The 23,964-nt window shown below is 37.2% G+C and overlaps 1 protein-coding gene across 1 annotated transcript; it reads right to left on the bottom strand.

Annotated features, from left to right (window-relative positions):
- Positions 1 to 1,792: 1,792 nt before the first annotated feature.
- Positions 1,793 to 23,964, bottom strand: BTF3L4 (basic transcription factor 3 like 4). Its single transcript, XM_004774469.3, has 6 exons — positions 23,825 to 23,964; positions 20,125 to 20,191; positions 16,247 to 16,360; positions 3,929 to 4,130; positions 2,845 to 2,904; positions 1,793 to 2,249 (listed from the first exon to the last, which is right to left on the bottom strand). The coding sequence occupies exons 2-6, from the start codon at positions 20,176 to 20,178 to the stop codon at positions 2,203 to 2,205; spliced, it is 477 nt and encodes a 158-aa protein (XP_004774526.1). The 5' UTR covers positions 20,179 to 20,191; positions 23,825 to 23,964; the 3' UTR covers positions 1,793 to 2,202.

The following is a 23,964-nucleotide window of genomic DNA, read 5'->3' as shown; positions in this document are numbered from 1 at the left end:
TCAAAAAGGAAAAAGAGGAAACACATACATTTTGTATGTGTATGTATACACATACACAAAAGCTTTATGGGTCTTGATAAAAACACACATTTCTGAAAATATATAAAATCAGTTCCTTGAGCATTTTCAGAAATGAGATTCACTGAATTACAGGAGAAGAAAAAAATGTTAAGATTTAGAAACATCTCACTTGTCTGATGATGAACTTCAGAGCAGTTAGGTGACCTGGCCAGGTCACAGAGTTAACGCCAAGCCTGGACCAGGACCCTTTCCAGATAAGTGCTTTTTTTCAGTTGCTATACTATCTCTTACATGTTCTTAATCACTTGGAAGTCTCCGTAACTCTCTCTGTCCCACAATGCGCACATTGGGGACAGTTAGAAGAAAAGAATTCGGGACTACTTAGACCATTTAGAGCTATTAACCTAACAATGGATGAAACATTATTTCAAATAATGACTGGGCTGAAATTCCTCTGGGGTTAGGGAGTAGAGAGGAAATACAAAAGAAGGAAATTCTGTAGACAATAATAAGAGAAGCACAAGAGGAAATATTATCCTCTTTTGTTATTTTATTACTGTTACTTTATTTTGTAGTTAGGTCCATATATTATATAAAACAGAACAGGAAAAATGAACAAATTTATAAAATAAACTGAAGTGTCTGGATGAAAAAAATACAAGAGCTTTGCCTTCTTGTCTATCGATCTCTTGATATGTTGTTGGTCTTGCACTTTAGATATCAAATAAAGATATCTAGCTTGAAACAAAAGTAGATATGCTGCAAGGTTAAGCCATAGTTAGTTTGCTGGTGGGCCAGGAAATCATAGATTTTCTAAATCTTATCCTTAAATACTGGCTATAACAAATGCTGATATAGCAAAATGCAAGCTTTTATCATCAGACAGCAAGAGGGAAACTTGAATTAATAACTTACCTCCAAGTCCTCTGAAAGGAGGTGAAAAAAATAAATACTGTATTTTACCAGTGTTCCCCAAAAGCATTACTCTAAGCATGCAGGGGGATGCTGTGAGCAGCTACAACAGTGAGATCCAATCCAGAGGTAGGTTCAAGACCAAGAGTTAGGAGAGTGGTTGACGAAATCCTCCTGGGGCCAGTACCATTTCATAGAATGACCATTTTGCTGGGGAATGAGTCTATGACCCATCTTTTTCGGATTCAAAAGGACATTCCTAATTTTAACCTTGCTGAATGTAACAGGCATTTTTGCACCAGCTATTAAGAACAGCTAGTATAGAGGATAAGGCTGGCATAAAATTATTTAGCAAGCACATGCTAGCTATTCCAGTTTGAAATCTACCAAACTATAAAATCAGGGAGGAAATAAAAAGTTGAAGATGGAGCTGTTGTTCCTCAGGATGAGAGAAAAATGTCTTACCAAAAGAGGGATTAGGCACTCACTTAACTCTATATGGAGAACATCCTTCTCAGGCTAGGTAGAAGATGAGGAAGAGCATTATCAAAGGCTGACCAGGCCACTGGGAGACCAAAAGGAGAGCGAAAAAGGATTTAGGAAGAAAGCCAGAAGAAAATGTTCTGGGTCTGACTAGGTAAGTGAATCTAAGGCAATGTACCAAAGATATGCTATCCACTATACCAACATGGAGCTGGTGACAAAATATCTGAAGACATTTTAAACCCAGAAAAATGTATAAAAAATATGTTAACAAAGCAAATTAAAACCAAACTTCCAAGGGTAAAATCTCAGATCTGAAATCCAGGGTACTCACTTTTCTAATTCTGTGCATTATTAGAAAAAAATAAAAAGTAACAAATGTAAAGATTTGTTTTATTTTCTACTGGGGGAAGAAGGAGGATAAATAGAACTGTTTTCCAATTTGCTCTCCACTGTATACACACATACCCACACGCATACATACACATACACACCAAAAATACCCCAACAAAAAAACAAAACAGAAAACTGAGAATCAAACACCAAAACACCCTCAAACTGCACCAATACTTCGTATTTTGACCAAAAGAATAGATCCTGGGAGGAAGTGCAAAATGCAAAATCAAATGACCGAAAAATGCTGAACAAACAGCATTATCAATATACAAAATATTTATATTACTGAACTAGTAACAGTTGATGTTCTCCATGTCTGTAAAACTTTGGAACCACATAGCTGATTTGTTAAATCTAGTCCATGCCAGTTTCCAAACTCCAGAAAAAATTTTAGTTAGCTTCATTCTTTGATGCCTCATCAAAATTTTCTACGAGATCTGGAGGAAAAAAAAAGTAAATGAGTTAAAAAAAAAAAAAAAAAAAAAAAAAAAAAAAAAAAAAAAAAGTAAATGAGTTAAAGATACAAAAGAAGAAAAAGAGGTAAATGAAATTCCTAACTTCTAAACCTAATAAAAACCAAATTGTGGCTATTAAAATTAGCCTGAAAACATAGAGGACAAGAAGAAGAAATGAACTGGTGGTATTTCACTAATAATGCTTCATTTATCTGCTTTTAAAACACTAATCCTAAGGAAATGTTAGTCCTTTTTTGTCTGAGCAAACTCAGATGAACAGCATTTTCGTATGTCAATCATAATTCCCATGGAAATCATGTAACGGTAACTATGCAAATTTAAAATCACTGTGATTCTAATTTAACAAATGCAGGCAGCAGAGCTTTTGTGACAATTTCTGATTCTAAGTTCTAAATGGGAAGACTTTTATTCTTTTTCATTAGATTGTATCCATACTATTGTGAATCAATTTAAATTCATGAGTTCACCATCAACAAAAACTGAAAGTCATTATAAAATGAATTAAATGAGATAAGCAGGCTGCTAAAAATCTTAGTGCTAAAGAAATGTCTCTTACCTGGAACATCATCATCCTCTTCATCAATGTCTTCTGGTTTTGGTGCTTTGCTATCCAACACTACAAAACATTTTAGAATTAGTTCTTAAGAACAAAGGCCTTTAATAGAACACTTATATTGTTTATTCTTTTCTCCTGTCTAAATATTATAATAGTTGTTCAGAAAAAGCTAAAATTTTGTCTGACCTAATACCATATTTTTTACTTAACACTAAAATCAGTAACACTTTAACTTCATTAGGTATATACTAAATACAGCTGGCAGTTTCAGTGGGCAGTGAGGGTAAAATTTATTTGGAAAGTGAAATAATTCTGATGGCTGGAATAAAAAGATACTACAGTTAATTTATTTTATAAATTTCATATGCTTAAATTAAAAAAATCAATATTCAAGACTTTCCATCTCTTCTGATATAAGGAAGTATCCAGCCATATAGTATGGGCACTGACAGAAAAGGCTCTTGGATTTTGAGGGGTGACAAGACATTTGAAACCAGGGCTATTGTGGAAATTCAGAACTTATAGTTGCCGTGCTTGTAGTTCAATCAACAATATTAAACAAAAATACAGTTCTCTCCTAACAGTATCTTCTTCTTGTAATTAGTCAGAAGTGAGTATCAGGGGCGCCTGGGTGGGTCAGACCCTGGGCATCTGCCTTTGGCTAAGGTCGTGATCCCAGAGTCCTGGGATCCAGGCCGCATTGGGCTCTCTGCTCAGCAGGAAGCCTGCTTCTCCCTCTTCCACTCCCCCTGCTTGTGTTCCCTATCTTGCTGTGTCTCTGTCAAATAATAAATAAAATCTTAAAAAAAAAAAAAAAGTGAATATCAAATGCTGTCTGTAAAATGTGGTGTATAGACCTTTTAGGTAATTACCTCAACTCTATTACAAAAATGTATCCATATATTCTATCAGCTACACTGCACCATTATTAAAGAAACAAATTCAAAGATTTATGAAGCATATGAGTAACATTCTGTATGTAAAATTTACATACAAATAAATCCTTCCAGTATAAAATGGACCTTTTAACTCATTAGGTTCTTTAGATTATAGCGAAGGAAGGATACTGAACAGAAATACCTACCTTGCCGTGGGAACTGTTCAGCTAACTTCCTAAGACTTGTTAAGCTGTCAGCACCAAGCTGACTTAATATTCCAGGAAGCATTTCTGTGATTGGTTTGGCTTCTGCATGACCAGTAATTGCAAAGGTGTTAGCAGAAAGGGAAGCTTGGACTTTGGGATTGTTGAAATGAATAACTGTCCCATCATCTTTAATCATGTTCACCTGTATGATCATAGAAGAAAAATATACTTCACATATCTGGTACAACTAAAACATTATCTGTTTAAATAACAACTTAGCCAATTATGGTGTTTTTGTTTTTGTTTTTAAAAACAATCCCAAGGTAGTAATTGTCTAAGCAGTAGATAATGGGTGGAAAAAGACCCTAGCAGCAACAAAGTAAAATGGTGTAGAGGGCACAAATAACTAGGATGGTCAAGAAACATTTTATTACAGAATCTAGATTTTAAATTCAAAGACTTTTACTACTATAAGAAAGAAGTTCAATGCCACATTTTAAAAATAATGGAATTATCAGCTAAGAACTGGCTTCTTAATAAAATTACCCACTATCTTACCTGATTTACACCACTGAACTAAATTAGTACATTTGGTGGGTGGGACAGCATCTTTCTCTTAGGTGACACATTGGAAAGGGTAATAGTGTACGGTAAAAAATAACCACTGAAAATCCATAAAGAACACTCAGAAATTTAACCAGATGTTTCATTCCTCTGAACACTTAGTAAATTTACAAACATTTCAGTTTGTTCTCCTCATATCATTCTTTATAAAAGATTTTGTCAGTTCCTCTAACTCTTATGTATAGCTTCTCAACAACCTTCAATAAGCCTTGTAAATGTCAAAGAGGCTCTCCAACCCACTTGCCTGGCCACCTGAACATGCTTCATCAATCACTGGGAAACCTTTAAAATCATCCTCACATTCTTTTGGTAGCTTTCACCACATGAATTGACTGTTTCAGATTCAATTTTATCCACTGCCTGAAAAGGAAGGTTAAACATGTGCTATTTAAAAGATTATTTTTCTCTCTCACTCATGCACTTTCTTATTATGTTTTAGTAAAGCTGAATTTGCATAAGTTAAATGTTTGAATAATGTGATTCCACTAGTAGTTGATTCCACTGTGTAAGTTACCTTGATGGTAACATGCTTATTTTAGAAAAAAGTCAGGAGAGTTAACTCTTGGCTACTTTAGAAGCATTTCATGATCCATCCAAAAACTGCCCTTGTCAAAATCAAGCAGAGATGCGGTGTTCTCCAGGGTCAGTGGAAGTGGGAGATCATCACCACTGATAGCACCAGAAAGGAAGGGGAATAAAGGGCTTCTAAATTTCAGGCATACCTGGAACACAGAGAAAGAAGGCAAATCCTTTGGGAAAAAATTGCAACTAAGATCTACAAGTAATTTCCCAAGTTTCTCTGACAAAAATCACTATCTGAATTCTATACCGTTCCCTCTATCCATATTTTAATTAAGGTTCTATTATACATATTACACCCAGTAAGCATTCAATCCAGCTGTTCTGAACAAATACCATTGTGAGTTAAAAACAATTTATACTGACTTTAGAGAAAGAGAAATTATATAGTTCTGAAGATAATTATAGTTTAGGTAGGAAAGTTTAACAGTAAAGTGGCTGAAAATTTGGAAGAGGAAGGACTTGAGAAGGAGGTGGCATAGTGGATATGGAATGGAATGTTCTGCATCTATCCTAGAATGGGAAAAGAATAAAGATATGGTAGGACTCTATATTCTAAATTAAGACCAAATCTCTATAATACATCTAGGATGAAAAGAGTCTGAAATATTAGAATCTGAGATATTTATTATTTATAAATGTTAAAATCAAAAGAGATTTGAAATCAATATTGTTCCAAAAGTCAGGCCATGTATTTGTTGAAAGAGGTTTTCTAGTTCAAATCCCTTTTAGAGAAATAAATACTAAAGACAAGAGCTCTTGTTTAAGCAACATATCCAAGGACAAATAGTTACATGCAAACCTAGAACTTGAGTGTGGGTCCCCGAATTTCTGTTTAGTTTCCTTCCTCATTCTTAAAAATGTTTATTTCCCTACAAAAATTCAATTCTGTGACCTTGTGAAAGCTTGCCAGAGAATTATTTATCTCAAAACACAGGCTAAATGGAGAATGCAAAAAAATGCAACACATATATACATAATATATATCTTATTGGCTACAAAACAAGCAAGAAGCCCTAGCCCCAGCCAAATGAATTTTCCTGTGTTTAAGCTTCTTTACCAAAGGCTAAATGTTAGGTCCTATTTTACAACCTGATAAAGGTCTTTGTAGTTTAAATTGAGTTTAGTGTGAAAAGAAGGATGAATTCCATCTAAGGCTGTGAAACAGAAATAAATTTAAATATGGTTATTTTAAATAGGGTTGCACAAAAGTTGTAGCTCTGTGAATAAAAAGGTCCAAAAAGGGGTGGAGAGTTTAGTTAATTTTAGAAATGAGAATTAAATTTTAGAAGTTAAAGGCTAGAATATTTTCTTTCTACCATTCCTTCCTCTCTACTGAGCAAATAACATGGTTATATAAGGCTCCTAGATGCAAGCTATTAGACTATCAAAGGATGAATTGTTGGGTTGAGCAAGATCAGTTAGACACTTCCCCCACCAAAGGAAGGGATAAGGAACTTGTTAAATTCACAAAGCAAACTGTACACATTTCATATGAAGACTTCACTTTTTCTAGTGATTTTACTGCTGTGTGTTCCACATAAGTGGTACAATCTACATACGTATAAAAATAAGGAGCACACAAGGAAAAAGACTATTAACCTAGCCACTGTACCAGCTCAGGTCTTTTCCCAATCAAATAACCCTTTTATATCAAAATGTTTTTTCCACTTTAACAGGTAGCTGAAGGTAAAGGATGCTACTTGAGCAATGGAGGAAGTAGCATTTTTGAGACCCTAGTGCACACCACCAGATGCCCTTGCTCTTATTTTTTGCTTGAGAAATGCTGACACGTTTTGTAATTATCGAAAATATTATCTCACATGCCTAGTACAATTACATATGTTGTTTTCACTGTTTAGAAGAACTCTTTTCTTTTCCACGTTGCAAATTCCCATTTATCCAAGACTTGGATCAGATGCTTCTTTCTCTGTAAAAATTTAGGATTCTTTGTGCACTTCCTGCACCTCATGGGTATTGCAAATATATGGAATTATCTTGTACTGTAATTGTGTTTGCAAGTCTTTGACTTTATTAGAAGATGAACACTTTCTGATCAGAGACCATGCCTTACTAGACATAGTATGCCCCCAAATGTCCAGTACATAACAGTCACTCAAATGTGCCAAATGAATGGGACACCTCAAATTCAATTTATTTTAAAATCTTGGATGCTGTCAGACTTCAACACTCCAAATGCTAAAGGGTCATCTCAAATTTAGAAATAGCTCCAGTAGTTCTCTTAATGAAGATGCTCAGAACCTCCTGAGCTATATCTTAGCCTTGACTTTTCTTATTGTTCAGACTTTTCAGAATCAGCCTGAATGCCCTACAGCATTCAGGAGCATTTAAGTCATTCTTGGCAACTGCTGGGTGGCCCCATTATGCTGTTATCAAAACCAGCAAAGGCTGACCTCTGAGGAGGTCACATATATTATCACAGCAACCTTCTATATGGTAAATCTGATGTGTGCTTTAATCCTACACAACAATACGTTTTTATGGCTCTAGGAGGCTCACAAATTTACCACTGACTCTAAAGCTCTTGCTGATAACTGCCCTCTCAGTTCACAGAGGAAGTTTAAATTCTTCCATGTGATTTTTTGGGTATCTAAGTCCCCACTAGGCTGGCTAGCTGCGGTTCTGAGAATTGACAGTTGTCTTAAAAATCAAGTTTTACTGCTACTCCTTCCTTTATGTAGTGGCATTTATTTATCTACTTATTTTTAAAAGACTGCATTTTTAAATAATCTCCACACCCAACATGGGGCTTGAACTCACAACCCCGAGGATCAAGAATTGTATGCTCTACCAACTGAACCAGCTAACTGCCCCTGTAATGGCATTTAAATGTTTATCAGGAAATTCACCTTTTATTGCCTTACTCCTGTTATCTTAATGGGGTGAAATAATAGACATTTTAAGAAAAAAGGACATAGCGTCTGCGGTTTTGTGAGGCTAAGGGAGGTAAAAATTTGAATATTATGGCCTTGGTGCATACTTCCATAAGTATCTTTCACAATCAGTCCTTTTAAGCTTAGCACCTGCTTATTTCTAAAGGCTAGTATGAACATAATCTATTATTGTTGATATGAAATAAAGCTAACAGCTGTAATTAAACTGTACAATATGCTGGGATCATTTTCTCTTATGCTTTGGAGGCAAGAGTCTGATGAGATGGATTCTTCACAGCTATGCTATAGATAGTATAAAATGGCACAACTATTTGAAAAGCAATTTGGCAACATGAAAAATTCTAAAATGTTCATGCTCGTTCAGCCACTAACTGTATTTCCAAGAATCTCTCTGAAGGAAATTAGAGATGAAGATACATATTATGTATATTGAAACCAAACACATGATTCTTTTATTATCAAAGCATCATAATGTATTATAAATTATAATGTATTATAATAATGTATTATAGTATTATGTATAATGTATTATAATGTATTATAAATTAAGAAATGTTAAATTATGATATATCCATTGGAACATATGCAGACATCTACACTGTTGATTAAGAAGAAGTTGTTGTTGTTTGTTTGTTTGTTTTTTAAAAGATTTTATTTATTTATTTGACAGAGATCACAAGTAGGCAGAGAGAGAGGAGGAAGCAGACTCCCTGCTGAGCTGAGAACCCGATGTGAAGCTGGATCCCAGGACTCTGGGATCATGACCTGAGCCGAAAGCAGAGGCTTTAACCCACTGAGCCACCCAGGTGCCCCTGTTTTGTTTTGTTTTTAAGATTTATGTAGTTATTTTAGAGACAGAGAGCGAGAGACCATGAGCAGGAGGGGCAGAGGAAGAGGGAGAGAGAATCCAAAACAGACTTCATGCTGAGTCTGAAGCCCATCATGGGGCTTGATCTCATGACACTGATATCATGGCCTGAGCCGAAACCAAGAGTTGGATGTTTAACTGACTGTACCACCCAGGTGCCCCAAGAAGAGTTTTTTAATGATATGAAACAATTTTCATAATATAATGCTATTTGGGGGGAAAAAATTCTGAATTGTGCATCTAGCTACAGTCTCAAACACGTTAAAAGTACATGCATCTAAAGATAGGAAAGAAATAAAAAGCTAATAGTAGTTGTTTCTGGGTAGTGGGGATTATGATCAAATGTTCGTATCTTTTTATCTTCTGTATACCATAACTTCCTATAATGACAATATATATATATATATATATTTTTTTTTTTTTATTTTTTAAAAGATTTTATTTATTTACTTGAGAGAGAGACAGTGAGAGAGAGCATGAACGAGGAGAAGGTCAGAGAGAGAAGCAGACTCCCCATGGAGCTGGGAGTCCGACGCGGGACTCGATCCCGGGATTCCAGGATCATGACCTGAGCCGAAGGCAGTCGTCCAACCAACTGAGCCACCCAGGTGTCCCGACAATATATATTTTTAAAGATTTTATTTATTTGTTTATTTATTTGAGAGAGAGACCGCAAATGTGTGAGCAGGGGAAGGACCAGAGAGGCTAGGGCAAGAATCTCAAGCAGACTCCGCACTGAGCATGGAGCCCGACATTGGGCTTGATTCCATCACTCTGCAATCATGACCTGAGCTGAAAACAAGAGTCAGAGGCTCAACCAACTGAGCCACCCAGGCACTCCGACAACAAAATATTTTTATATTGGAAGGGGGATGCTATTTTAAAAAACAGAAAATGTTCATCAACAGATGAATGGATAAATGTGGTATTATCCATACAATGGAATATTATTCAGCTATAAAAGGAGTGAAATTCTGATACATGCTAAAACATGGATGAACCTTGAAAACATTATGCTAAATGAAGTATGCTAGACACAAAACAAATATTGTATTACACAAAATATTTACAACAGGCATATCCACAGAGACAAAGAATAGATTACAGGCTATCGAGTTGGGTAAGGGGGAATGAAAAGTTATTGCTTAACGGATATAGAGTTTTGGTTTGGGATGATAAAAAATTTTGGAAATAGGGGCACCGGGGTGTCTCAGTCAGTTAAGTGTCCGCCTTCAGCTTAAGTCATGATCCCAGTGTCCTGGGATTAAGCCTAAGTGTTGGACTTTCTGTTCAGTGGGGAGCCTGCTTGTCCCTCTCCCTCTGCCTGCTGCTCTCCCTGCTTGTGTTCTCTGTCAAGTAAATAAATAAAATCTTTAAAAAAATTAAAAAAAAAAATTTTGGAAATAGATAATAGTTGTGGTTGCACAACACTTTAAATATAGTACTATTGAACTGTACTCAAAAATGGTTAAAATGACAAATTTTATGCTGCATATATTTACTACAATAAAAAAATAGTAAAAAAAAAAAACCCAAAATCAGGATCTTAAAAGAAAAAGTGAGGCTGCTATGATAGGATAAGGTAAATGGGACATAGTATTTCCCTTTTACTCTCCTGTACTCAGAGCTGTCTACACATTGCCACCTGGGGTTGGAGGAAGAAAGAATTGTGGTTAAGGGTCAACCAAGGTTCTCCTTCTGGTATAAGTGGTTCAGGAAAAGTAAGAACCAGGAAAAGGAAAATATAAACAGTAAAACTTATGAGGACAATTATAAAATTTACATTCTCAGCCCTAAGTGTTTTCCTGAGCTCCAGTGTCCTATGGCTAACTTTTTTTCTTTTTAATAAGTAATCTCTATGCCCAACATGGGGCTTGAACTCACAATCCTAACATTGAGTTGTATGTGCCACTGAATGAGCCAGCCAGGCACCCCAATGTCTAACTTCTTGAGAACAATTCCATCTCAAATAATCAGTATCCCTTAAACTTAATAGGCCCCAAATAAACTCATCATGAGAGTCAGCATGCTACAGACTATAATGAATAAACACGGTCCCTGCTATCAAGTTCTTATAATCTGGAAAAAAAAAAAAGACTAATTGGTTAATAAGTAACCATTATACCCCACAATATGAGGCTGTCATTAATAAATGTATTAGAGCAGAGCAACTTAAGCTAAGGGCAATGGAAGTAGAAAGAAGGGGTTGATTAATTAATCAGACCTGGAAATAAAGGAAAAGTTCCAGAGGCAGAATCATATCCTAGTTACAACAGAAGATGCCCTCTGAATATAAAACTCTCTGAAGCAACTAGGCCATCTAGATCAGAGATTCCAATTTTTGATGACAATGCTTACCAAATAAATTTGATAAAATCAATAACTTCTGAGAAATAGAACAGATCCCACTGTTGATAGATTTATGTTATCAGGTAAAGACAGGTAACAGCATGGTCGCTATATTCAACTAGATTACCAAAAAGGAAGCACATCCAAATACCTTCAAATGTTATAGCATATAAAACATTTTTAGAAATTTAGATTATAAGTTTGGATTTTGGAATTTTGGATTATAAATCTTCTGGGGTCTGCCTAGGAATTCCTTCGTAAAACCTAGGCTTTTGTATGAAACAGTCTCTGACACTCCAGTACCCTTACTTTTTGACAGCTTTGCATTTCTCTGTCTTTGGTAACATGTAAAAGAAATCTATCTATGACTTATAATTTATTATACGAAATCAACAAACTAATGAATACATCAAAGACCAGAGAAGCTTGTCTTAATCCAAATAGTCCTTCAGTTTTTTAAAGTTTCTAAAGAGTACATAAATTAAACTTTGGGAGAGGGAAAAAAAATCACCAATACCAACAACTTAGAAAGTAAGATTAGAACTTTACTTGGCAGAAGTATATTCCATGAATTTTTGGAATCCATCACTGATTTCCCTGTTCCCCACCCACCAAACTGAATACTTTCTACTTGTTTGATGTTTTGAAGGTCTAAGTACAGAAAACACAGTAATATTATTTTTTGTTTTATTTGTTTTACAAGAATGGCAATGGTGTCTTCTCTTTTTGGAAGTTTTTATCTGCTTTTCTAAAAGTGCTGAAAAACAGAAAGAGTACTTTCCTCAAAGGTCAGGACTTTTTTTTTTTTAAAGTAAACTCTATATCCAACGTGGGGCTCAAACTCATGTCCCCAAGATCAAGAGTTCCCTGCTCTACTGACTAAGCCAGCCAGGTGCCCCAGAATTCGGCACTCTGAAACAAGTTTCAGACATTCCAAATAAAAGATGACAAAATTGTAATTAATGTGTTTCTTCTATGCTGATATATTTTTTTCATATCTTAGTGTTTCTGAAAACTTCTGTACAACTTTTCATGTTTATATTTTTTTAAAAAATTTTATTTATTTATTTGACAGATAGAGATCACAAGTAGGTAGAGAGGCAGGCAGAGAGAGAGGAGGAAACAGGCTCCCTGCTGAGCAGAGAGCCCGATGCAGGGCTCAATCCCAGAACCCTGAGATCATGACCTGAGCCGAAGGCAGAAGCTTAACCCACTGAGCCACCCAGGTTCCCCTTTTCATGTTTACATTTTTTTTTTTTAAAGATTTTATTTATTTATTTGACAGAGAGAAATCACAAGCAATCGGAGGCAGGCAGAGAGAGAGAGAGGGAAGCAGGCTCCCTGCTGAGCAGAGAGCCCGATGCGGGACTCGATCCCAGGACCCTGAGATCATGACCTGAGCCAAAGGCAGCGGCTTAACCCACTGAGCCACCCAGGCGCCCCTTCATGTTTACATTTAATGCAGTAGTTTCTTTTCTCATTCCAAGAGCTGTTTTTAAACCAAATGTGTGTCATCGTTTTCTTTAAAAATTTTTTGAAAAAAACTCTACGTTAAACTTAGTAACACAAACATAATGTTTGAGGCAAGCTAGGTTATATATAGTATACTAGATATTCCTACACAAAATCTGCCAAGTGTTATATAAAGTACAAGTATGTTAGCTCTCAAAAACCAATTTTAGAAAGAGGGAAAAAGGAAAAAAGTAAAACTCCTCCCATCTTAGCTTCAAATATTCAGAAATTTTATAGCTGTTACCTTACATTGTTGATGATCTTTATGCATATTTTCTCTTTAACCAGTCTGTGAGGGCTGGAAGACATCATACACACATACAGGGTTGGGGTGCAATGAGTGTGTGTATGTGCTTATTATGTAGCACTAATTTTCTTTTCTTTTTTTAAAGATTTATTTGGGAGGGAAGGGGAGAGAGAGGGAGAGAGACAGTGACTGAGACAGAAGGAGCAGGGGGAGCGGCAAACAGACTCCTCGCTGAGCATGATCCCAGGACTCTTCATGATCCAGGGCCTGAAGTTTAACGTTTAACCAACTGGGCCACCCAGGTGCCCCAGTAGCATTAATTTTCTGTGCTATGACTCCTCAAAAAGCTAGAAATGCCATCAGTAGTAGCTACAAAAGGAATTCACACCACAGTTTAATAAATGCTATAATAAAATAAATACAGGACATTATAAAGGCACACAGGAAAAGCATCTAACCCTTCTTTACGCAAATGTGTTAAGTGTGTTACCAGGAAGGCTTCTGGGAGAAATAATGCCTGCATTAAGACCTGGAAAAAGGGGCGCCTGGGTGGCTCAGTGGGTTAAGGCCTCTGCCTTTGGCTCAGGTCATGATCCCAGTGTCCTGTGATCGAAAAAAAAAAAAATTCTTAAAAAAAAAGACCTGAAAAAAGAGAAACATCCATGTCTTTGGAAATACTGATAGGGATTTCTTTTATATGTAATGGTGTAACTAATTCTGCATGGTAGGTGTTCAATAATACAGGGTATAAGGCAGATACTTTCTTTCTCTGGTGGTGGTGGGGGTTTGAGGGATAAAGAGGGGAGCAGGAGGAGAGGAAAAGGCCAAGAGAGGATGTAAGAAAGTGCAACTGAAAAGACCAAAAGCAGGATAAAATGGACAAAAAGAATGAACTTGGTTTTAACACTTAGACTCTTAACACTTACTAGCTAAGTGATCTTGGGCAGGTACCTAATTCTGTCTCCGCTTTCTTCTCCGTAGCCCGTAACAACTGACTCAAAGAGATATAGTGAATCTGAAATGGGATAATATGTTTGTCTCGTTATCTAATTAATTTCCCTATTAGACTGTAAGCTCCAAAGGACAGAGACTATGAATAATAACTTATGAACTACTATCTAGCAAGTCCTTGGCAAATTGCTTGGCACACAGTAGATGTCCACCAAGTACTGACTATCAATACTTTATTAGAACAATTTCAACTACAAAAATACCATCACTTCAGCAATGCACTGTAACAAATTTGGTTGTATTCTGAAAAGATCAAAGACTGTTAACTGATTGGTTTTCTTATTATAAAAAACATTTATAAAGTTAATGCTATCTGACCACAAAGAGTTTTATTAATCATAACCATCAAGTGTCCCAGTTTGTTTTCTGAACAAAAACAAACATTTAGAAAAACATGCCCTTGGAGATATTACATAGTTAAATCTATACTTCAAAGAGGTATAAATAGAAACTTTTCCTCTCTCTAAAGAAGTATTTTTCAACCAAGGGTGACTTTGTCCCCTAGGGGGCATGTGAAAAAATCTGAGGACATTTTTGGTTGTCATAACTCGGCGGGTGTGTGTGTGTGTGTGTGTGTGTGTGTAGTGGGGCTACTGGTACCTAGTGTGTAGAGGCCAGGGAAGCTGCTTAAACATCCTACAATACACATGACAGTTCCCACAATAAAAACCAGCTGGTTCAAAATGTCAGTAGTGCTGAGGTGGCAGGGCAGGGAGGGGGTAGGGGGACTCAGAGAGTAGAAATGTATGCAAGGTTGTAAGATGGCCAGAACATTTATAAGTTGTTTACGTTTAAGGGGCGCCTGGGTGGCTCAGTGGGTTAAAGTTCTGCCTTCAGCTCAGGTCATGATCTCAGGGTCCTGGGATCAAGCCCCACATTGGGCTCTCTGCTCAGCAGGGAGCCTGCTTCCCCCCCCCCTCTCTGCCTGCTGCTCTGTCTACTTGTGATCTCTGTCAAATAAACAAATAAAATCTTAAAAAAAAAAAAGTTGTTTAAGTTATCAGAGTTATTGTCTATTATTGCAACTTACTCTTTTTTTTAACCAAGATTTATTTGGATTTTTTTAAAGAGAGGTTTAGACAGTTTTTTCCTCATATATATCCCAGATAAAGAGAATGATCTCTCTGAGAATTATTTTGAGGTCAATAAAAATATATAAAAACTTACAATAGCTCAGAAGAAAAAAATGCATATAAAATGCTTAATTTCAAGACTTGCAAATGAAGTTCTAATCTTTATCAGAGTAGAAATGCACAGGTACATTAAGCAAAAAGGAAGAAAGATACATGTGTCTTACATTTTCTACCATTTTATCAGTATACTAATTTTGAAAGTACAAAATAGACTTAAATGATGTGTTAATATTTATTCATATATGCACAGTAGGAGGAACATGTGGCCATTTCACTGCATCTTCTCTGATAGTCTGCTATTTATTAGTGATCCTTGCCTCCACATTATCTCTGATCTGTTTTATAGCACATGGGCACGAATGATCTGTTAAAAATTGTGAGGTGGTACCACACATAGTAATGATATTAAATATAATTTAACTTAAACATTCAATTTAATTTATGGCAGTGAAAATTTAAAAAATTTACTATCAGAAATGGAATTATCAGGTAGAAGTGAATTTAGATGGTAACAGGTCATAAAGAGCTGATGTTATCATTTTTCTTGCGCATCTTTTGAAATAACATCCTTTGGCTTCATATTTAAGAAAAGTAGTATCACCAAAATATAATGAGATGATTTAAAAAATTTAACCAATAATTTCCAGAAAAGGTCTAATAAGAAATCCAATCCATGTAAAGCTATTGCTAGAGCTTCTTGACTGAGGTAATAAAAAGATACTGTTGAGCAGAAAGGGAAAAAAAATCCACCTTATTTGAAGAAATCTTGGAGTTTATTTCTATATTATTAGGAAAAAATAACTTATTTTACATGAAAATTTAAAAGCAGTTCCATAATTTTGTCACATATGCCAAATTCTTTGAGACAGAAAAGTAGGAATTCCTTATCTGTCAACTAAAATCATTTTTTTTGATCATCCATTTTTATACAATAAGCAAATTCAATACCTAGTCCTTCGGACACCTGGCTGACAATACCTGATTCTTCTAAGCTGATATTTCTCATCTGAAAAGTGTAGATAATTATCTATCAAGGTGCTATTTGTTCACATAATTTAACCATTTACAAAATGACCATACCTCTTCAATACCAGCTATATTATTCACAGCCAGTTTTTTTAGAGAACTCTGGAGTTTTTTGTCATCAGCTGTAGCTGTTCTATGTACCACCTTCTTCTTTCTGCGAGCTGTACCCTGAAAAATAACCAAACAGAAGTGTTAGGATGCTTTGCATCTTGGCAAGTATAGTCAGTCACATGTCTTCCTATTCCCAATACTCTAATTAAAACCCACATAAGAAATTGCTGACTTAATACTAATGACCAAGAAGACTGCTCAGAGTTGTGTTAGCCTAACCCAGATTTTTGACAGTCAGTTCTAGTCAGTTCTTATTTTTTCTAATATCCATTTATCATTTCCACATATCATGTTTTAAAAGTTTTCAATAATAAAACAATACAACTGTGTTTTATGACAACTTCCAAATATTACAAGGAATGCTTTTTTATAGTACCTACCACCCCCTGACAATAAAGTTAAATCTAAAGATATTCTGAAACTTTGAAGATTCTGACATAATTAAGAATCAAATGCCTACAACTGAGTATTCCTAGATTCTAGGAATGAAAACAATCCAGTTCTTACTTCAAGGAAAATACATTACAGTGGGATGGAAAAGTCAATAAATACATGAATGAATTAGATCTTTTCAAATGGGATACGGGTATTAAGGCAAAAAAACCCCAGCACAGTACTAAGAGTATTTATTGGGTGGGCGCAGAGCAGTACTTTATTGTTCAGGGAGGACTCTCTGAAGAGGTGACATTATGAGCTGAGATCCAAGCAGAATGAAACGAGCGAACCTATTGTTTCTACAGAGAGAAAACAGGTCAGTCATGGTTTTGGCAGAGTGTACAAAGGGGAAGGAGGAGGAAAATGCAATCAGAAAGATAGGAAAGGGCCAAATCACGTAGCCTAGAATGCCATGGGTAGGAGTTGGATTTTATTCTAATTGTAATACAAAGGTTTTAAGCATGGGAATGATTTGATCTCATTTATGATTTTTACAGATGACTAAAGTTGCTGTGGATAATGAACTATAATGAGATCAATCAGGAAGCTACTGCAGTAGTCTTGATGAGAGATAAAGGCGTTTTGGCAGTGGAGATGGTGAGAGCTTAGACTCTCAGAAGAACCAACATACTGATGGATTGGACGTGGGATATGAGGAAAAAAGGAATCTAGAATGATGCTCAGAATATCGGCCTGAGCAAATAGTTTGACAATTATACTATTCACTGAGATAGAAAGAGCTCATTTCTAAATGGATACTTTGAAACTTTAGATATATATTTCCCCTGAAAAACTATTTAAGGGGCATCTGGGTGGCTCAGTGGGTTAAGCCTCTGCCTTTGGCTCAGGTCATGATCTCAGGGTCCTGGGATCAAGCCCCACATGGGGCTCTCCGCTCAGCAGGGTGCATACCTACCTTCACCCCGCCCTGCCCGCCTCTCTGCCTGCTTGTGATCTCTGTCAAATAAATAAATAAAATCTTAAAAAAAAAAAAAAAAAACGAAAGAAAGAAAGAAAAGAAAAACTATTTAAAATAAATTCCGGGACCAATTTAAAAGAAAATATAACCTAAAGCAAAAATAAAATGTTACCAAAAGAAGCCTAAGCATTGAGGGCTAAATCTTTCTGAGTCCTGGAAGGAGGAAAGGAAGAGAGTTTTCCATCTCTGGGTACCTCCTGAAGTACTCAGGGAATCAGCTATATAGAGAGTAGGCAGGGGCTTCAGCCTCAGCAATGCTGGAGGGAGTGGAAGAATGTTCTGTGAGTAGCAGCAAAGGTTGTGACAAAATCCAGTTGTTGAAGGATAGACTAGAGGTGACTATTTTCACAGATGGTCATTTATTTGAGAAATGTTCCTAACTCAGGGGCAACTCAACTGCTTGGTGTATGCCTCAAATGAAATGATTCTCAGGTACCTCAAATTTGACATGTCTAAAAGCTTGAGTCCATGAAACTATTCCTCCTATATTTCCTAAGTTTTATAGCTGGGGGTACCACCATCTACCTAATCTTTATTTCTCTTCATATGAATTATGTCATTCCAACTCCCAAATTTGTGTTCCATATACCAAAGCAGCAGTCTCTCAACTGTTCTCCTCTATGCCAAACTTTCATTTCATTCCTTTCTCCATGTTGCCAGCACCTATCGTTCTAAAATGATTGTTCTTAAAATCTTTCAATAGTTGCTCCCTGCCTATAAAATCCTATACTCCATGGATGCCAGGGTGGCTCAGTTGGTTGGGCAACTGCCTTCAGCTCAGGTCATGATCCCAGGGTCCTGGGATCGAGCCCCACATCGGGCTCTCTGCTCAGCAGGGAGCCTGCTTCCCTGTCTTTCTGCCTGCCTCTCTGCCTACTCGTAATCTCTGTCTGTCAAATAAATAAATAAAATCTTAAAAAAAAAATCCCATACGCCATAGTATGGCATATAAGACTCTGATACAACCCCCAATTCCCTGGTTGTTTCATCTTCTACCATTCTTTATCCATTATACAGTCTAAACTCTAACCATACCAAACTAAAGCAAGCCATTCCATTAAGCGCCAAGCTATCACAGCATCTTAAGTGCCTTAGCAAGCATGAGAATGACGATCCCCTTTTCCCTCTACCCACTTACCCTCACCTATCTAAACAGTGATAAATTCTTGTTCTCCAAATCTCAGCTCAGTGATGACTTCCTTGTCCCTCCTAGGCAAGAGCACCTTGTACCTCATTTTAACATTTATTATTCTGTAGTGTAATTGTGAGCATGTCTCCCTTCCAAGCTAAGCTGTGTCAAGAGAAGAAAATCTTGAGTAGTTTCTCTACTATGTGTCTGGAACATAGTAGGTACATAGTAAACTAGTTTTATTTACCACCTGGTTTAAAATATGTAAAGTGCTGAACCAAGCTCTTCCAGGTACATTCTATGGCTCCTGAATATCCCTAGTTTTTGCATTGGTTCATTACCTTATACTTGATGCTACAATGTGACCACTTTGGTTACATGAATGTGTTAATATGACTCCAGAGTCCTATAGCTGTATCACTATGGAAGGAGAAAATAAGTCATTTCTTCCCTTCCCCTACTATCTCCTTCCCTAGGAGATATGGTTACCATCATAGTAAATGAAAAGTAAAGCTGCTACATAAGTGACCTACCTACCCTCTTCCCAGGTCTGAACTGAGTACTATTCTCACTTTTCCTTTTTCGAAGATTGTTTTGGGCAGAGATAAGGGCAGAGTACTCTCCTTAAGCTGGGGGCTAGAACTGAAGGGAATCAAAGATTCTCAGGATGAACTCTTCCTCAGGCTTCAAAGTACATGGAATAAGAATGTCTGTGCTCATATTGACCAACACAGAAGAACAGGCAGGAATTTGGGAGGAAAACCTAGCAATGAACAAAACATACAATCAGCTTGAGCATTTCTAGTTAAACCTAATAAACCTAACTGTACAAGTAGGTATATCCAGTCAAGATGAGGTAACCTCAACATCTGGGATGCCCTGCAAAGGAGTCTAACATAACAATCGCTATCATTTATTAAGTATGCATGCTGTGCCAGACACCATGTTAGGCATTTCAAAAGTATTACTTTAATCCTCAGATGCATCTATTTCTGTTCTGCAGATGGAAAGATGGAAGCCTAACAAGGTCAGATAACTTGTTCATGTCACATAACTACCAGATGTTAAGAGGATTCAAACAAAGGTGGCTATTTCCATTGCACCACCAGACAGAAGTTTTCTAGTTATCTCTTTTAAATCTAGACAAGTTATTTTCAAATTGGAATGTGGTTTGATCTTGATAAAAGATTTAAAATTTTCAATGACCACAAATCCAAAATAATACTACTATCTGGCAATAATACATTTTCCTCTCAATTTTTCTTATGCCACACTCACCTTGCCCCCTATCCGGACCTGAGCCTGAAGTTTGGCTAACTTTTCTTGATTCATGCTGTTGGTAAATCTAGGGGGGGAAAAATAGATTTGTTAAAGTCACTGTTTTACCAAAATAAAATAACTGTTTATGCAACAGTACCTTCTGGCTCACTAGGCTTGCAATATGCGTCACCATCATGATCATATTAATACTGTCTCTATATTCTTAATAAGTATTAATAACTCGTTCTAGCTTTATAAACCAGATATTAAGAGAACCAAAATTAAATAAGACCACAAGGGAGACAAACATACGAACAGAAAACAGAATGGGACTCAAAGTTACCTATTTGAAGATCCCTCCTTAAAAACAAAATTCATGGGGCTCCTGGGTGGCTCAGTTGGTTAAGCAGTTAAGAATCTGACTTCAGCTCAGGTCATGATCCCAGGGTCCTGGGATGGAGGCCTGCAGGTCAGGTGACCTGCTCAGTGGGAAGCCTGCTTCCTCCTCTCCCTCTACCCTTCCCCCCTGCTCATGTGCATGCTCTCTCTCTGAAATAATGAATAAAATCTTAAAAAAAAAAAACAAACAAACCCCACATCAAAATTCATTTCGTTGGCATTCAGTAAAACCTACCCAATTATAAAATCTCTAGACAAGCCAGTTTTTCCCCCAGAGATTTTTACAGCAGAGCAGTTACCAAATGTTATTAGCACAACCTTTAAGCAGACTTTTTCCTTCCAAATCATAAATGAACCATATATAACCTTGTAACCATAAATAGACCCCCCCCAAAGAAACCTGGACAAAGAAGAAATTCAACAATAGGCTGTCTAGCTGTCAAGATATGAGGTAGTCATATCTTCTATTCAAGGTCAGATGGTATGTTAATAACAGGAAAAGAGAGCCAGATTTTTCAGACATTCAGCACTTTAGCAGCCCCTTCCACAGAGTTCATTCAATATTTTGCACTGATAGTATGTCACACTTGTCAAGATATTCCTGCATACACGGTAAAATGCTTCACTGCACAATTTGATTAAAAAAAAAATCTCTGCTACATTAATTCTAAATCTTTGTGTGTTTGGGAGGAGGAAATTCTTAAATATAAGCTTTTTAAGGCTAATTTTGATTTTGAAAATTCTAAGAAAATTGTAAAGTCATAAATCCTAATCTGATCAGTGATATTCCTACTAAAGAAAACAGTTCTTAAATTTATAATGGGTTGTAACATTCCACACTATATAAACAAATACAAGCCAAGGTTAAGGGGCATCTGGGTGACTCAGCTTGTTAATTGTCTGCTTTTGGATCAGGTCATGATCCCCAAATCCCTGGATTGAGCCCTGCTTCAGGATCCCTCTTCAGTGGGGAGTGTGATTCTCCCTTGCTCATGCTCTCTCTCCCTCCCTCTCTCAAATAAATAAATAAAAATCTTTAATAATAACAATTAAAAAAAAAAAAGCCAAGGTTAAAAATCTTGTTTTACTTGTTCTGTGGACCAACAGATTATTACTAAGATTTGAGAGAGGGAATAAAAACTTTTATGGCCAATTCTCTAACTGCTTTATAATTATCATTCACATGACAAAGATAATGTCTTTCAGAGATGAAAGAGAATCGAAGATTATATAAGCACTATTCTGTATTCTGACACTGGACTTTAGCAGTAACCTGTATATACACATGCTTCAAGCTAAATAAAGTCCAGCTCCCAAACAACATTCAGAATTTATGATTCCTCAATCTTTGCCCATCGCTGTATCACAATGCTCAGCAGCTACAAACTCCTTTACAGGAGGAATACAAAGCCAGAAGGCTTAGGTGTGTGACAATCTCAACTCAGCCACAGACCCACAAACTTAAAAATTGCTGATGCAAATTCCAATGTCTATATTCAATATCCACAGAAAAGGACAAATATTCACTTTCCCCAAAGGAACGTGGCCCCAAAAGTACAGTGAACTAACAAAGAACCCAAAATTTTTTTTACAAAAAAGGGGCTAAGTGAAAATATTAGAACTAGGCACGGTAAATCTGAGACTCTTCTGCATTTTGAAGTACCAATCCCCAAGAGAAGAGATGGAAGACAGGAGACTGAAGTCAAGATGAAGAGCCTTGACTTGTTTGAAACAAAAGCAAAACCAAAATTAACTCTATATCAATGTGTAGATGAAAGAACAGATTCCATTCTATGTAATCAGTACAACAGAAAACTTGTTCCCAAAACTTATCTCAGAGAAAAACCATTTTAGGGAAGTTGTAAACTCATGGGGGAGGGAGGAGGGTGAAAGGTTGTCCTTTGTCCACTAGCATGTTGGGGTGTGTGGAGTTGAAGTAGTAAAGAGGATTGGACTCAGTCTATGAGAGATGAGATGCCAAGCTCAGAATCTAAACTAGACCTCAAAGATCACTTCATTTAATTCCCTATTCCTCAATCAACCTTTACTTCATTATACCCATTATTTCTGTTTTGTATGTGAGGCCATCTCAAATACCTGCAAGCAACAGTAGGGTAGAAATAAATTGTAAACAAATAAAATAGATCCATCTCTCTCCTAATTTAACAGATTTGGAAATGAGGGTCCAAAAGGGAGAAGTCACTTCCTAGACCCAAAAGGCAGAAGTAACTTCCTAAGAACATAAGTTACTGAATTCTTCCTTGGGGAACCTAGGGTCATTTAATCCTTTACTCAAGGACTCAAGAAAGGTGTAAATAATGAGATTATAATCAGTATTTATTGAGTGCCTAAGTTCTAAGCATTATGGTAGGCACTTTCACCATGTTTACATATCATGTTTACACACGGATAAAATAACTTCAACCTTTAGTCCTAACTTTTTATTATGTGGGGTATCTCTAAGAGAGGCACAAATTTTGGAATCAAAAGGCTCAAGGTTCTACTACTTAGGACTTTGGAAAGGCATTTTACTTTCTGAACTTGTGTTCCTTCTGCGTTAGAAAAGGTTTTAACACCACACATCTCATACGGTTGTTTTAAGGATTAAAGGTTAAGTTATTGAGCACAGGGTATGCCTCACTGTAGATACTCAAAAACTGGTAACTATTGTTACCACTCCCGAGGGGACAGCTATGGTGTAAGTGAAAAGAACGTGGGAACGGAAGTTGAAACCGCCATTCACTAGCTGTGTAACAGGGTGCCCGTCGGTCAATCAATTTCCTGACAGCCTACTATGCTTCAAGCAGTGTGATGGGGCTATCGAGATGGTCAAGGCAATTTCTCAGGGAGGGAACAGAACTGTAAACAAATACTGCCATTACGAGGTGAAGAGAGCTGCAACAGAATTCAGTCCCAAGCGCTTCGGGGCCGGGGGCTGCTAACCTCAGTTTCCCTATCTGTAGAGTGGGAGGATCAAAGGAGACGACAACAGATAGCTGTTGTCACAGCACTGTTGTTGTGAATAAAAAAGAGTAACGGGAGAGAGGCGGGGGACCACCCGCCTCCTGGGACTGAATCTGGGCGGCAACAGCGCGGGCCCCCACAGGGAGCGGTGGTGCTGGGGACCTTCCCTCAGGTGCCGACCCCCAGCTGCGCCGCCGGTAACCGACAAGCCAAACCAGCCGCCTCCGCCCCCACTCGGCGCGCCACGGCGGAAGTGGCAGCCCGAGTGGTTGGCGGGTGTCGGAAGAAGAGCGCGGGGGGAGACCGTGCGCAGCGGCCTATGGCCGTGGAGTGGCGGGACCGCCGGGGGTCTCACCTGAAGCAGGGAGGGTCCTCCAACAACAGCACGCGGCAAGAGCAAGATGGCTGCCTCAGTCGAGACAGAGAAAGACGACGGCAACAGCGGCGGCGGGAGCGGGGCCCACGTGATACAAGCAGCTCCGCCTCTCTCTCTCT

This window comes from Mustela putorius, unplaced genomic scaffold, assembly GCF_011764305.1.
Source record: "Mustela putorius furo isolate JIRA1106 unplaced genomic scaffold, ASM1176430v1.1 tig00003853_pilon_pilon_pilon, whole genome shotgun sequence".
In the NCBI taxonomy this organism is placed as follows: Eukaryota; Metazoa; Chordata; class Mammalia; order Carnivora; family Mustelidae; genus Mustela; species Mustela putorius.
This window is presented reverse-complemented; position numbering and strand designations above follow the sequence as displayed.

Excerpts from the sequence above, each read along its gene's own strand:
- BTF3L4 (XM_004774469.3), bottom strand. The coding sequence starts at position 20,178 with ATGAATCAAGAAAAGTTAGCCAAACTTCAGGCTCAGGTCCGGATAGGG. Across the intron at positions 4,131-16,246 it reads ATATAGCTGGTATTGAAGAG|GTGAACATGATTAAAGATGA; the intron begins GTATGGTCATTT and ends ATGATCATACAG. Across the intron at positions 2,250-2,844 it reads AGAGGATGATGATGTTCCAG|ATCTCGTAGAAAATTTTGAT; the intron begins GTAAGAGACATT and ends TTTTTCCTCCAG.